At 45.9% G+C, this 16,463-nt stretch overlaps 1 protein-coding gene across 6 annotated transcripts in view; it reads left to right on the top strand.

Moving 5' to 3' along the window:
- TNRC6C (trinucleotide repeat containing adaptor 6C) overlaps positions 1-16,463 on the top strand; it is an 87,285-nt gene that overhangs the window by 37,020 nt on the left and 33,802 nt on the right. For all 6 annotated transcript variants that reach the window (XM_044298774.1, XM_044298773.1, XM_044298775.1 and 3 more), the window contains 5 exons: positions 1,386-3,911; positions 11,816-12,022; positions 14,032-14,192; positions 14,292-14,372; positions 16,258-16,315. In XM_044298774.1, the coding sequence (XP_044154709.1) occupies positions 1,386-3,911; positions 11,816-12,022; positions 14,032-14,192; positions 14,292-14,372; positions 16,258-16,315 (3,033 nt within the window). The remainder of the gene's footprint in view (positions 1-1,385; positions 3,912-11,815; positions 12,023-14,031; positions 14,193-14,291; positions 14,373-16,257; positions 16,316-16,463) is intronic.

The following is a 16,463-nucleotide window of genomic DNA, read 5'->3' as shown; positions in this document are numbered from 1 at the left end:
ATACCCCTTTAATGCAAAAATGTCTCCATTTCAAATTACTTTCAGCAATCAAAAATATCATTGAAATGACTTTGTGCAAGTGCCCTGCAGAGTGCTGCGGCGTCTACCTGTGTGGCGAAGCTGAGAACGGAAGAGGCAACAATAGCGTGGCTTTCTGCCAAGTTGTATTGTAGAGGTTGTGAGATGCGAGGGGCTCCAGAAAATGCAGGCATGGCCTTCTAGAACCTCTCATGTCTACAGCGCTGGAAGTTCAACTTAAAAGGCTGTTCGGGGACTTTTATACTGATGACCTATCCTCTGGATAGGTCCTCAGTATCTAATCATGGGGGTCCAACACCGGGGACCCCCGCCAATCAACTGTTTGAGAAGGTACTGACCCTTAAAGTAGCGCCGGGGCCTTATCTCAGCTTTCCCTAGGCTGCGTGATGTCATGTTCATCGGTCACATGGCCTAGTCGCAGCTCAGTCCCATTGAAGTGAATGGGGCTAAGCTGCAATTCCAAGCACAGCCACTATCTAATGGACAGTGCTGTGCTTGGTGAGCTGTGAGAAGGCTGTGATGCTCACAGGAGTTCCAGTGCCTTCTTGAACAGCTGATTGGCGGGGGTCCTGGGTGTTGGACCCACACCAATCGGGTACTGGTGACCTATCCAGAGGATAGCTTATCAGTGTATGTCTCAGAAAACCCTTTTAATGTCCCTTCAGTACACGCCAATAGCATATTACACACACATATATGAAGGTCCTCTTGCCTTGGCATGTGCCAGTGTAGAAAGTGCATTAGAATGGGGTGGAGAACACATTCACATCCCTGCATAGCATGTCACGATGTATGGGCAGAAAACTTGGTGTCACTTGCTTTAAAAAAACTTTTGATATGTCTTTGTGAGATATCAGATGTTTTGATCGGTGGGGGTCTGAGTGCTGAGATCACCACCGATGACTAGAACGAGGAGAGAGAGAAGCACTCACACAGAGCGCTCTGTCATCTCTATGGAGGGGACTGAATGGAGACTGCCCCATAGACACCCCTCCATCTCCTGCAGCAAGGAGAGAGTGGGTGGTGTGTGAGCCCTTCTCTCTCCTCGTTTTAGTGATCGGTGGGGGTCTCTGTACTCAGACCGCCACCAATCATAACCTCTGACATGTCGACTCTCTATCAAAAGATTTTGAAAGCTGGGTGACCCTTTAAAGGGGAACTACCAGGAGTCTTATAAGGTTCATTAGAACTGTAAGGGTAGGAATTATCCGTATTTGGCATTTCCCTAGGCTGCGTGATGTCTTTTATTCTATTACCAATGGCTTTGTGAAATCTTCACTAATCAGTTTTTTTTCCCCCTCTTTTGTACCTTTTTCTGACATTTATTTTCCTTTTCTCCCTTTCAGATCTCGGTCACAGTGGTCTCGGAGACCATTATGAAAATTCCCATTGGGGACCGCAGCCTACACTCAGAGGTGAAACCAGTTATAGCTGGGATAAAGTGATAATAGACAGGACTGACAAGGAAGCGTGGCCTTCCATTACAGGAACTGAGACTGAATCTGCCTCAGAATGTACTACAGACACTGACTCTGCCTCCAACTGTGGCTCAGAGAAAAGTAGCATGGCTACAACGAGTGCCCAAGGCAACTTCACTGGACATACAAAGAAATCAAATGGCAATAATGGCGCCAATGGAGCACTCATCCAAAGCACTTCTAACCAGAGTGCCATTGGAGCTGGTGGAGCAAATGGGAATGGAAACTTGGCAAGGGTTTGGGGTTCAGCATCTGGCTCCAACGCTAGCATTACACACAGCTCCTCCAGTGGTGGGGAAGGAAAGGTGGACAGCATGATTGGAGAGGGTAGGAGTCAAAACTGCTGGGGTTCTTCCAACTCAAATACCGGCATTAATCTTAACCTTAACCCTAATGCCAATCCAGCTGCCTGGCCTGTGCTTGGACATGAAGGGACTTTAAGCGGAGGTAACCCCTCAACTATTTGCAGTCCAGTCAGTGCCATAGGTCAGAATATCAGCAACCAGAATGGAAACGCTTGGAGAAATTTGCAGTCACAAGAGAGCACAGAACCACAAACGTCCACTTCTCAGAATGTGTCTTTCAGCATACAACCTCAGAACCTTAACACTGATGGACCAAATAACACTAACCCCATGAATTCTTCACCAAACCCCATTAATGCAATGCAGACGAATGGACTGCCTAACTGGGGAATGGCCGTTGGAATGGGGAGCATCATCCCACCACACCTGCAAAGCCTTCCTGGTGCTAATGGTTCAGTTTCTCAAGTCAGTGGGATTGGTGGCGACAGCACAGGCAGTTCAGTCTGGGGTTTATCACCAGGTGTCCCTGCTTCTGGAAACTGCAGTTCTGGGTTCAATCAGGAAACTGGAGATACTGCTAGTACAGCCGTAAACGCTAAACAGAACGGATCTGGGTGTGTAGCTCAGAAAGATGGCACAGGGGTTAGTGCATGGGATTCAGGACCACCTACCAGCCCAGGAGTACTGGCATGGGGCCGAGGGAGAAGCAATGGAAATATGCATTCTGGACCTTGGGCTCAACAAAACCGTGGCACAAGCAGCAACATGAATGGTGAATGGGTTAAGGCTCCAAACCAGCATTCCAGTAATGACATCAATGGAAAGGGATCTACAGGGTGGGATAGTATTACCATTCAGAATCCTCCTCAGCAGGGAAGTGATCAAATGAACTCAAGGGCCAAATCTGTCTCATCGGGGACATCGTCAAATGACAGTACTGGAAATCCAAATGAAGGAAAGGTGGGAGAATCTCAGCGAGGAGACAAGGGTTTGCCAGATCAGGGGCAGATACAGTTGCCAAGACAAGACCTTGATCCAAGGGTCCTCTCCAACACAGGCTGGGGACAGGTCCCGGTTAAGCAAAATATTGCATGGGAATATGATGAATTTCAGCGGCCTGACAAGAAGACTATTGGGACTGAAGCTTGGGCCTGTAAAAACGCACAGCCCTCAAACTCAGGGGGGAAGAGTGAAGGGTCCATCATGAACAGTACAAATACCTCTTCAGTATCAGGATGGGTCGGCCCCCAACCTATATCTGCTCCTGTAAATGCAAGTTGGGTAGAAAATAAAGCGCCAAATGGTCCAGTGGGTTGGGGAGATCCTGCAAGCTCTACTGTCGTCAATGCTGCTGCCAAAAGTGGTCACGCTTGGGGCGGGTCCACTAATCAAGAGGACAAGTCTCCTACTTGGAGTGAGCCTCACAAGTCCAAACCCCAAGGCTGGGGTGATGGGCAGAAATCAAATCCCAGCTGGCCAACTGGTGGGGGAGACTGGAATGATGTGCCTCCTGTTCCAACACACATGACTGATGGGAAGAAAAATGCAGCTGTATGGGATGCCGATGGAAAGGCTGGAACGAGGTGGAGTGAAAATTCACGGTCTGGGACCAGTGGGTGGGGAAATGGCACAAGCACTAAGGCAAATCCGGGTACAGGCTGGGGGGAACCCATGAAAACTCCTCAGCAAAACTGGGGCAACAAACCCCAAGACAACAATGTGAGTGGTTGGGGAGGAGCTGCATCTGTAAAACAGACTGGATCTGGGTGGGTTGGCAGACCAGTGCCATCACCACCTACAGCTAAGCAAAAGGATGCAAATGCCGAGTCCAGTGGCTGGGAGGAGCCTTCACCACCGTCCATACGCCGTAAAATGGAAATCGATGATGGTACCTCAGCTTGGGGAGACCCGAGCAATTACAACAGTAAAACTGTAAATATGTGGGATAGAAATAACACCGTGGTTCAGACTGTCCAGTCCCCCAACTCCAACCCCACCCCAATCTCTCCTCCAAGTACTAGTTTGGTTGAACCACAGCCACCTCATCAGTCAAGTGCCCAGCAAAGCCGATCCCCTTTACTAGGTCCAGGTTAGTGTCTTTTTGTCCATTTTTATACTTTATGCAAGTGAGCTGAAGGCGGACCTGAGCCCCTTGATGCATCCTAGCTCCGCTCCTTAGTTTAGCAAGCCCTTCCCTCTATAGGCGGACAGGACCAGACTGTGGAATCGCGTATGGCCCTGTAATCTCGCTAGTGCGCCTTCTTGTTTCAACTTAAGCGCATGCGCAGTACAGAACATTGTCCCTGACAGGCAAAAAAGAACTGTACTGCACATGCGCCAAGGTTGAAATGAGTGGTACAGGCACAAGATTACAGGGACAGGTGAGATTGCGATTCTACATCTTGGTCCTGTCAATCAGTGTAAGGGGCTTGCAAAGCAACGGAGTTAGTGTGCACCAAGGGGCACTTAAAGGGGTAGACCACTATATATTACTAGCTGCACATGTGCAGTTCAACTCCAGTGCAAATGAATGGAGGCCGATGGTGGATAATACCCCCTATCAGTGGCCATTTTCTGAGCGCAGCATCGGCAAGCAGGTTAGCGGACCTGTGCAACTTTGCATATTAAATTATCGGACATCGATGCTGACAATTTAAAGAGGTTGTCTGGGTTTTTCTTTTGGTGACCTCAGGATAAGTCATCAATATCAGATCGGTAGCGGTCCAACCCCCGACACCCCCACCGATCAGCTGGTTGAGGAGACTGTATGTGCACACGTTGCTTCTCGCTTCTCTCTTCCTGTCCACTGCTGCTGTCTATGGCAAAGCAGCAGTGAGTAGGAAGAGAGAAGGAAGACTGCATGTGCGCACTGCGTGTGCCATCTCCTCTTTGAGCTGATTGGCCAGAGTGTCAGACCACCGCAGTTCTGATATTGATGACCTATCCTAAGGATAGGTCATCAATAGAAAAAGCCCAGAGAACCCCCTTAATGCCGATTCCTAGCTGCATGCATGTTTCCCAGCGCATGTGTAGCTATTAATGTATAGTGGCCCACCTCTTTAACATATCCTTCACATATAGAATAAAAGGGCTTTTTCTCTGCAACTAATGGAAGGTACAGTTTTATACAAATGAGCAAGCCCTACTAGGCTATGTGGTGGATGTTCCGGCCAATATACTCCTAAAGAGGTTGTCACTTCAGCAGATGGCACTTATGTAGACAAAGTTAATACAAGACACTTACTAATGTATTGTTATTATGCATATTGCCTCCTTTGCTGTCTGGATTCATTTTTCTATCACATTATACACTGCTCGTATGCAGGGGTTATGACCACCTTGCAATCCATCAGCAGTAGTGGCCGTGCTTGCACACTATAGGAAAAAGCGATACGTCTGGTGGCTCGGACCGTGGGAGCTCACTTAGGCCTGCGGTTTTTCCCATAGTGTGCAAGCACGACCACTGCTGCTGGATTGCAGGGTGGTCAAAACCCCTGGAAACGAGCAGTGTGTAATGTGATAAATAAAACGAAGCAATATGGACAATCACAATACATTAGTAAGTGCCTTGTATTGACTTTCACTACATGAGAGATGCCATTTTCCAGTCAGACAAAATGCATGTATTCACCATGAAACATTTCTAGGGTATCTTTTCTCATACCTATTGTACCATTAACTATGTATAAACAAATTGAAAACTGGGTGTTGTCATTCTCCTTTTCGAAAGGGTGTGACCTTGCAAAGTCTACTCTTAGGTGGACAGTGCCCCGATTCCCCCCCCCCCCCCCCCCCAACCGGCATCACCCAGTTGTCAATCATCAGTTTCTAAGAGGAATAACGTAGGAGCGGTACAGCACAGAATTCTGCTCCAGAATTGTCCACATGTCAGGAGAGGTGACAGGTCTTCCTTAAGATGGATCCATATCGCAGATCTTGGTAAAATCTAGTGGTCCTGCATGTCCGCAGTATGTACAGTCTCCGTTGGGTGTGAGATTAAATACCACACACTCAGAATGCACCATTGTGGGAGTGGGAATACCCCTTTTTAATTAAAATATTTCCCTTAAACAGTTCAATTGTAAGAGCTGTGAGCGACGTAATGGCTCCGAAGAGTAAAGGGCTGTAGAGGAAATCTGTCCGGAGGGAAAGGGAAAGCTACTTAGCTGCCATTTCAGGCGGAGGAGAGGCAGCCCGCAGTCTGCTTTGTTTGGATTACTTCTCAGGAAGTCTGCAGGAAAGTCTCTCTCCACAGACTCGGCGTTCTTACATATTTCCAGTTTCTCCAACTTCTAGAATTCTACTTGCATTGTGGAAAATGTTACAGCGCCTTGTGGCTTCAAAAATATTCAGTGTGGTAGAAAGATGGAGTTGTCTCGATGTGATATGTCATTTGTGGCAGCGGTGGGGGGGATCACGAGGGGCATCGCTGATTGTATAAACCTCAGCGTTTGTCTCGGGCTCCCGTAGTCTTTATTCCATGGATGGCACACAGGTCTCCATTGCAAAAGTTTTTTATTTTTTATTTGCCAGGTTCTGCAGGATGGGAAAGCGTGGGGTACTACACTTTTTTGCAGCCTTTTTTCCCCAATATGTGGGACAAACACGTGGTTAACAGCCCATAATGCTGCCCATACACTTTGTTTTGTCTGACAGCTATTTCCCCAGACTCCCCATACACATGCACACTTGGCGTGGCCGAGCTTGCATGTGTTCTAAATGGATAGAGGGGAAAAAGGCTGCTGCCAGAAACTTTAGTAGACACTTTATTGTCCCCCCAAAAACGGAAGGATCAGTCATGTAAAATTTACTGTGTGCCCAATTCTTCTTTCCCCCTAGAGTCTGGACACGGCCATAGACATCGAAATCTGCAAGGCTGCCTGCACATGGGTGCGGGTAAACATGCAGGAGACGTGCACAAATTTATGTCCCCCTTTTTTTTTTTTTTTCTTGCGTTTCCGTGCCAAAAACAGTTTTTGTTGCGGATCTGACCCGGTTTTGCCGCTGACCTCACTCTTCCATTGAAAAGGGTGTAATCTGCACCAAAAACCACAAACCAAATTGACATGCTATGGATTTTTAAATCCTCATGGCCGCTCAATTCCCGAATGGAATAAAAGGGAAAGTGTACATGAGATTTGTCTGTCATACAGTATTGGCCTCGTTCAGACGGACGTATGTGTGGTTTTTTTTTTCTGTCCGCAAAAATGCGATCAGTTTTTTTAGTGGACAGTCCAGCATGTCCACACAAAAATGGATGGCATTCCGCATTTTTGCGAACACATAGACTTCAATGGGACCACGTCCTGATTTTCACTGACAAGTATCGGACATGTTTTATTTGTTTTGCAGGGCCGTGGAACGAAACTAAAGATGCGGACACGTAGTGTATTGTCAGCTTTTTTTTACATTTTTTTTGAGGACCCATAGAAGTGAATGGGTCCGCATCCAATCTGCAAAATCTGCGGACCGCAAAACACAAAACGGTCGTGTGCATGTAGCCTTACTCTGAGGTTTGTACACGTGGAAAAACAGCACCTAATCAGCAATGTGTGCAGGTAGCCTAAAGGGGGTATTCCAGTCTCGGGAATTACTTGCTGTGCCGCACATACTGCTTAGCTCTCATTGTAAACGATGGAATTTCTTGGCCGGCGCTTACTGTTATTACCATATCTCACCAATATGGGATTTACCCGATAATCTAATGTGTATGCATTAATGAGGTATTACTCTCCCAATTCTTTATTCCCCTCCCCTAGAACAGGGATCAGCACTCGGGCTGCTGTGAAACTACAACTCCCAGCATGGACACTTACTCTGCTTGTAACTCCCGTAGAAGTGTAAGGAGGATTCTGGGAGTTGTAGTTTCAGAACAGCTGGAGTGCCGGAGGTTGCTGATCCCTGCCCTTGACGATAAGGGGTTTATGGCAGCAGCTTATCTTCCTGTATAAACCTGCATGTCCAGCTGCTTCAGGCAAACTCTTCCCCTATAGATTGAAGAGTTTGCAGTAAAGGTTACATAGATCAGCCGCTAACCACCGCACATCTGTAATTATAGTTTCCAATGAGGCGCAGAGACTTCTAGATCTGTATTCTCATGATGCCCAGTGGGGCCTAAAATACACATGTGTAATACAACGCCAGGGACATCTGTGATGAAAGTGCAGAGCAGTATTTTTAGATCCCCATTGACTTCTGTGCAGAGGATATGGCTCTGTAGGGCCCCTTTCACTGTTCATTCCGGGCAAATGTAATTTCTCCTCTAATTTGTTTGATCTGAAGACGTTTTTTTAGCGCTGGGCGGCACAGAGCGCAAACAAACCGGGGAACCACCCACCAAAACGACGAGCGGGTCCAAAAGATGGTAGAGGTGCCAACCTTTCTATTTTACCTTTTTCCCTCTTGATTTTTGGTTTACAAATACCAACATTTTCCAGTGTGAAAGTGACCAAACTGGCGAGAAAGATGGTTGGGGGTTACCAGACCTGACAAACCCTTGTAATTGTCCTACAAGACGAGCCGTAGCCCTTAGCAGCAGCTTGTCTGTCTTTACTCGAATCGCCTCAGGTGATGTGTAGGTGGCCAGCGTATCAATGTCACCTCCATAGTGACAGGCCCCGGCCGTCTGTTCTCTTCACAAAGCACTGGTAGGATTAGAGAAAGGTAGATCTGCTTATTAAGACGCTACCTCATTGTTCTGAGCCGGCTTAAGTGTCCTTCCCAAGCTGTCTAAAATGGGAATTGTATTTTAAAGTCGGTCTCCGCATCCATACCGATCTGGTCCCTTAACCTAGGTGCTGCTCAACCTCTGGACCATGCCCTGTTCTGATTGTCCACTAATGCATACAACCCGAATGTTGTCCCAGTAGAGCCGACCAAAGCCCGCAGCGTTCACTCCTCTATCCGTGCCTGTACAGACAGTGTGAATAATACACAGGCACTCCAGCCACGGCGGGGCTCGTAAGGAAACTGCTGTTTCCGAATGTTGGATTATCATATTGACTAAGGTTCTGTTCACATTACCATTTTTTCCGGTACATCTGCTTTCCAGTGTTTTTGACTGCAAGACTAGTATAGTCTATCAATAACACTGAGGTTTAACAGTCTTTTTAATCCCTTAAAGGGGTTGTCCCATGACAAATACTTCCCCTCTTCTCCAATAGTCTCATCTTTGGGGCATTGAATGCTGGGGCTCCTGCCGATCACAAGGAGGGCCCCGTGTTCACCCGTATGCACGGTGGTGGTCATGCATGCACGCTGCTGCTCCATTTTAATTTTATGTTTTTTTGATTGCTTGTCTTCTGCTATTTCTATATAGGGCAGCAAAGTGCTTACGTGATCGCTTCTCCATTCAAACAGGAACGTGAATGACAGTGGCCCCAGCAGTCAGACCCCCACCTATCAGACATTTATCCTCTATTTGAATAGGTGATAAGTGTTTGTCATGGGACAGCCCCTTTAAAACGACTCTCTCCCGTGTCACAAAAATATTTAAAGGGAACCTGTCACCGGGATTTTGTGTATAGAGCTGAGGACATGGGTTGCTAGATGGCCGCTAGCACATCCGCAATATCCAGTCCCCATAGCTCTGTGTGCTTTTATTGTGTAAAAAAAAACGATTTGATACATATGCAAATGAACCTGAGATGAGTCCTGTACGTGACTCATCTCAGGGACAGGACTCATCTCAGGTTCATTTGCATATGTATCAAATCGTTTTTTTTTACACAATAAAAGCACACAGAGCTATGGGGACTGGATATTGCGGATTTGCTAGCGGCCATCTAGCAACCCATGTCCTCGGCTCTATACACAAAATCCAGGTGACAGGTTCCCTTTAACATTATCTAGTAAATGCTTAGTAAAGTTCAGGTGTCCTGCTTTTCATTCATGGTGTCACCGATTCCCCGGCCCAACTCCTTTCCCCTAACATGGCCGCAGCGCTTCTGACTACTGCTGACACTGCCGTTGCTTTCTGATTGGTCGGTGCCAGTCATGTGAGCCACGCTGGCCATTCCAAGGACAAGAGGAGTGTCTCTGACGATACAAATGTTACATGTATCGGGTAGTCAGAGACGCTCCCTTTGTCCGTGGAATGGCCGGTGTTGCTCACATGACTGGCACCAGCCAATCGGAGAGCAAGGAGAAGATTGATCTCAGACTACACAAACACAGCATGTATCAGGTAGAGAAGAACCTGTGGCCATGTTGGCGGGGAGACCCCATGTAACACCTAGTAAGACATGTTGGCAATAAAATATATATCTCCCACCCGGGCTGCAGCAACTGCCCGCCTTTAGAAGATGGTCTTTATTTGTTCACATCATACTGGATCAGTGGCAGAGGAGGCCTTGGGCCAGCATGGATGTAAGTTTGTCAGCAAAGGTCAGTTCCTTTTGGGGCTCGTGAGCAGCAGATGGCATTAAGAAGGAAATGTGAGTGCACGGAGGTGATTAGAGGGTTGGAGAGAAGGTCACGCCCAGAGCAAAGGTTGTGTGCCATCTGAAGATTAGTGACCGCCTTGAGGACCCGAGTGGCATGTGGTTCTGTAGGTTGAGCTGCCCATACACATGCAGAAGAACAAAGATCCATTGTTTGAGACTGATCCTTGCTTTCCTTTCCTCCCAAGTAATTACTCTGTACACATCTCCTAGGACACTTCCATTAGATTTATATGGTGGAAGTATCTCCTGATGTAGAGGTCCAACGAAAGGTGCCTACTGATGCCACTGTGTTCCCAAGCAGTGGCATATGTCGCCCCTAGGCTCCCACATATACCACGCAGTATAAGGTTTTCTAGGATGCCTCTGTATAGGATAGCGCAGCAGACTACAGTTAAAAGAGAGAGGTAGGTAGGAGGATAGGATGCTTGCGCATCCACCAGGTAAGTGGGACTCTATGGATACGTTCTATGGATACTTCTTATTGTGGACCAATATCTGGTGCTAAATGTCACATCTGGTTTAGAAACTTTTTAACCAAATTAGTCAAAATGTATATTCCACTGTGCATTGCTTGGAGAAGAGGGCGGTGGCTTACACAGGGAAAGGGGCGTGGCTTGAGATGTGACAACGTGTGCCCAAATTCTGGCACAAAATTATGTCAACCATGGTAAAGTTGGCTTCAGCCACGGCATCTGGCTCATCTAGACTGCCTTAGTTTACACAGGATTAATGTAGACCGAGCCTAAGGATAATCCTTAAAGCACAGCGGACTCCCAACGTACATTGGTCATACGTGTGTTTAAAGGGGTTGGCCAGCCATGTAAGAAGTAAAACATGCTTATAATATGAAAAAAAGAAGAAACTCTAACCTAACTGATCCCCTGTCTCTTCCTGATCCTCTGCCACTCTCTGTACTTCCTGTTTTCAGCAGTCACTTCCTGTCTTGGACCCGTATATCTGGTCTGCATCCGATCTGGACCCATTAATTTCACCTTGTTCTGTCCGCATCCGTATGTCCGTTCCGCGGCTTTGCAAAAAAAATAAAAATAGAACATGTCCTATTCTTGTCCATTTTGCAGACAGTGATAAGACACTTCTATTGAAGGAAAAAGAAAATGGAAGCATGCCACCTACGGTCATGTGCATGAGCCCTAAGATGTCTGACCAGATGTATTATAACCACGAGGATTTTTTTTTTTTTGTGTGCACGTTGTTTTTTCTGGTGTAATTTTGACATGACTGCAGGATTCCTGAGAATTTGTGAATCCAAACTGAAGCATGATAAGCTGGAATTTATGGATGAAAAACGTAGCTGCACCTGACCCTGTATAGCTTCGGGGGGGGGGGGGGAATCCTACTAAAATTCTATGTCTAAGAGACTTTGCTGGTTCTTCTGGATGCACCTACCAATGTGACCTAAAATATTATTTTCTGGATGCTCAGGTAGCACAGACTTCGCCTGTGTCCCTAAATACAGGAGTAAATGAAGATAAATAGTTAAAAAAAAATATAGTATATAGTATATTTAATTATTTTGTTTGATTTGCAGGCTGGGGAGACATACCTCCCGTCCATTCAAAGACTGAAGCCTCTTGGGGGGAACCTCCTTCTCCGTCTGCTGCAGTTGACAATGGGACTTCAGCATGGGGCAAGCCTTCTAACAGTGGTTCTGGTTGGGTGGATGGCTCTGCCGAATCTCCTGGATCCTATAGAAGGACAAGTGCTCAGACTGCTGCCCCTGTGCTGTGCAAACCAGGTGCGCAAGTCCGATTTTTAAGTTGGATTTTAGGGCTATTTCAGTGAACTTGTCTAACCACTTGGCACAAGCAGTGTGCAGGTGCACGGTGCCTATACCCTTGGTATGTCTGCATGGTGTTCTGACTTGTGACAGTAGTGTCTTTCTAGTTCTAGAGTAAAGGTCCTGACAGGGACAGATGATCCTGCAGCTTATTGGGGTTGAGTGTTTGTATAAATGCTCGTTTCCCAATAATCTGCTGTATAAATGCTCGTTTCCCAATAATCTGCCTGTGTGAAAGGTGTTGGCAGACGCAGGTTTATCGGGTGAGCGTGTCGTTCTGCCAGTACTGAAAATCATCATTCCTGTGCAGCAGATTGTACTGTCTAAACAAGGAGCTGTTGCGCAGGAATAATTCATTTCTCTGGGGACAAGCAATCACTGTAATCAATCACTTGTCCCCATACAGCGGAGGTGATTGCAGCGTGTAAATGCAGCTCTCATTTCCACTGATGATCAGGCAATTATCAGGAATGTCTGCCTCGTTCCTGATAATTGCCTGATCATCTCTATGTGTAAAATTACCCTTAATCAAGGTACTTTCCTATGTTAGTTTTGTATTTTTATATTTTTCCCAAGGTCACCTTGCCGTCTATATTCACACTGCATATGAGGTGTCTGTGAATAATCTGGATTGGATTTACTGGATTATGAGGACCTGTAACAAGCCCAGACGTGTTTCAGTAACTACTTGCATTCTCCGCGTAATAACAATTCTGTAGCATCTACTTTTATGGATCTATGTTGTGCCGTTCCTTTATTAATAATTCTTTAAATTATGAATTAATTGCTAACAGTTTGCAGTAAAGGTCCAGCTGCGAGTTACCAGTTGGGGGGGGGGGGTGTCCCTGCACAGTCTGACACTATCCAATCACTGCTTCCAGTGTTAGAATGTGCAGGCACACCCCCCCAACTGGTAACACCCAGGTGGACCTTTATTGCATACTGCTAGAAGGAATAATAAGGAAATGGCACAACATAGAGCCAAAAGAATAGATGCTGCAGAATTGTAAATTACCCGGGGAATGAAAGTAATCACTAAAACAGACAAGGTCCTAGTTAAACTAATAGTGGGCATTACCTGCTTTAAAGGGAACTTGTCAGGTGATGTTACCACCCTAAACCATCACCACGCTGTAACTCATAACCTGACTGTCTTTTTGAACTTGCCCCAGTCCAGCAAAAGCCATAAAATACTGATACTGATAACCTGTGAAAAGCCATGTACATAGTCGTGCTGTCCGGTTTCCACCCTTGCCTTTCCAGTCTTGATTGCCTCTGTAGTCAGCATAAGGCTCCTTCAAGCGTTTTCACATGCGCAGTTACCTTATACCCACTGGGCATGTGCAGTACAGCAAGGGTGTACCGTCCCCGACTTCATCACTACACCTGACTGTACTGCGCATACGGAAGACTTAGAGGCGCCTGGTAGTGGCTGGAAGAGGGAGGTCAGTCCAGACTGGAGGGGCTGAGTTGGAAACCAGACAGCGTGACTATTCACAGCATGAAGGTTTGCTTCACTTTTCGCAGGTCATCTTTTTTGTGGCATCTGAAAAAAATAACTGACCGGGACAGGTCAGGTCTTTTTATTACAGCATGGTGGAATCTGCCAGATTTATCTCTGGTTTTTGTACATTTGTTGTGAATATTTGCATCTGTATATATTGGCCATTGTTTTTTTAAAGGGATTGTCCAGGATTTTACTATTGATGGCCTATCCTCAGGATGGTCCATCATTATCTGATTCTCTTCAGTAACCAGCTTCGTCCACTACACAATAAACAGACCTGTGTGGTTTTGGTGCCAGATCTGTGTGGTTTTGGTGCTGGAGCTACTTATGAACAGATGATGGACAGGGTGTCAGACCCCCATCAATCACATTTTGATGGCTTATCCTGAGGATAGGCCGTCAATAGCAAATTCCTGGACTACCCCTTTAATCACAGGTGTTAATGGTTCTCCAATTTTAGCTCCAAAATCTATGCAAGAAAGCTGGGGAAGTGGAGGAGAGGAAGTGGGCCTCAGCCAGTGGGAGGATGAGGAAAATGATATGTGGAATAATGCTGCTTCCCAAGACAGTAACTCCTCCTGCAATTCCTGGGGCAACGGCCCCAAGAAAGGACTTTCCAAGGTAAGTGTCCGGGTAGTAATAGATGCTGGTAGATTAATGACAGAATCTATGGTGGATTTTATTTAATTTTTTACTTTTTTGCCACTTCTAATAAAACAGGGCATGAAGACCCCAAATAAGTCTGATGAGGCCTGGATTATGACCAGATTGACTAAACAGCTTACTGACATGGGCTTTCTGGTGAGTTTTGCCAACATTTTTAAATGTACAGGTGGAGGTTGCAAACATCAGACAGTTGCACGTGCATCCTCATCTCTGTTCAGCGCTATGGGATTTCGAAGCCAGCTTTTGGGGCCCTGTACTTGAGGGAAGAGCGGGTCCCAGAGTTGGGACCTACACTTTTTGGACATTTATAGTATGTCCAATTGATATGCCTTAGACCTCTTTCACATGGGCGAGATTTCCGCGCGGGTGCAATGCGTGAGGTGAACACATTGCACCCGCACTGAATCCGGACCCAGTCATTTCTATGGGGCTGTGCACATGAGCGGTGATTTTCACGCATCACTTGTGCGTTGTGTGAAAATTGCAGCAAGCTCTATATTGTGCGTTTTTCACGCAACCCAGGCCCCATAGAAGTGAATTGGGCTGCGTGAAAATCACAAGCATCCGCAAGCAAGTGCGGATGCGGTGCGATTTTCACGCATGGTTGCTAGGAGACAATCGGGATGGGGACCCGATCATTATTATTTTCCCTTATAACATGGTTATAAGGGAAAATAATAGCATTCTTAATACAGAATGCTTAGTACAATAGGGCTGGAGGGGTTAATAAAATAATAATAATAATTTAACTCCCCTCATCTAGTTGTTCGCGCAGCCCGGCTTCTCTTCTTTCTCCTTTGAGGAAAAGGACCTTTGATGACATCACATGGTCCATCACCATGGTGATGGATCATGTGATGAGCGCAGTGACGTCATCAAATGTCCTTTTTCCTCAAAGGAGAAAGAAGAGAAGCTGGGCTGCGCGAACAAGTGAATTAAGGTGAGTTAAACTTTTTTTTTTTTATTATTATTTTTTTTTTTAACCCCTCCATCACTATTTTACTAAGCATTCTGTTTTAAGGATGCTATTATTTTCCCTTATAACCATGTTATAAGGGAAAATAATAAAATCTACACAACACCTAACCCAAACCTGAACTTCTGTGAAGACGTTCGGGTCTGGGTACCAAACATGCCGATTTTTCTCATGCGTGTGCAAAATGCATTAAAACGCTTTGCACTCGCGGGGAAAAATCGCGCATGTTCCCACAACGCCCGTGTGAACCCAACCTTAAATGTTCTATTGGGACAACAACCCCTTTAATGATCAGTAGAGATCCAATCACTTGGGCCTACACTGACATTAACAATGAAGTGCCCACAATACTACATTAGCCCTGTACGGACGAGTGGCTTGGAGTGCTGCCGTGAGAAATTTTAAGGGGACACAGATTAAAGCTGTTCTGTGGCCCTCTTCATTCCCAGTATCGGTGGAGGTTGGACCTCCACAGATCATAAAGTGGTGGCTAAATTTTTTTTAAAGGGGTTATCCCATGATGGCCCGGGAGTGTGTCCTTTCTGCTGCGGCTCTCTGCCTGTAACTGTCACATTTTCTAACAGTAGATATATCTGGTGGCAGTTTGGGGTGGAAATGAGCATGTGCGACCACCTCATCGATATTACTGAGGTGGATAGAGAAATGAGGAAAAGAACAAAGAGCAGGTACCACTATACAGATGCATTTGCGTTTTATTGAACAAGTCCTTGGCTATACAACATTTTTAGTTACATGCAAAAGTTTTGAGATCCAGCTGCAGATGTGAAAAATGGAGAATATTTTTTTCATAGGACTTTGACTCCCATGTTTTAATAAAAATCTAAAACATTTTTATATTTAGTTTAAAATGATAATACACTTTGTTCTTTAAAATAAGAGAAAACGTGTCACTTCAAGTGTCTTTTATGGCTGCCTATTGAATAACCTAACATAAGACTTTTTTATTTAATTTTTTTGTCCTTGATGGAACAGTTTAATGTTTTTGTGCTTTTTCACTACTGACACTTGGTGTCTTCTCCACAGAAAGAGCCTGCAGAAGAGGCCTTGAAGAGTAACAACATGAACCTGGACCAGGCCATGAGTGAGTATTCATGAATGAACAGCAGTCAGGAGGTTTGATCTCTCCCAGCTAAGAAAGACTATACAGATCTGTGATACATTAGCTCAAGACTAAAGGGGGCCATACACATTACACTTTTGTTGGCTGAACCTGTCGAGAACAGCCGAAT

This window comes from Bufo gargarizans, chromosome 6 (genome assembly GCF_014858855.1).
Source record: "Bufo gargarizans isolate SCDJY-AF-19 chromosome 6, ASM1485885v1, whole genome shotgun sequence".
Lineage (NCBI taxonomy): Eukaryota > Metazoa > Chordata > Amphibia > Anura > Bufonidae > Bufo > Bufo gargarizans.
This window is presented reverse-complemented; position numbering and strand designations above follow the sequence as displayed.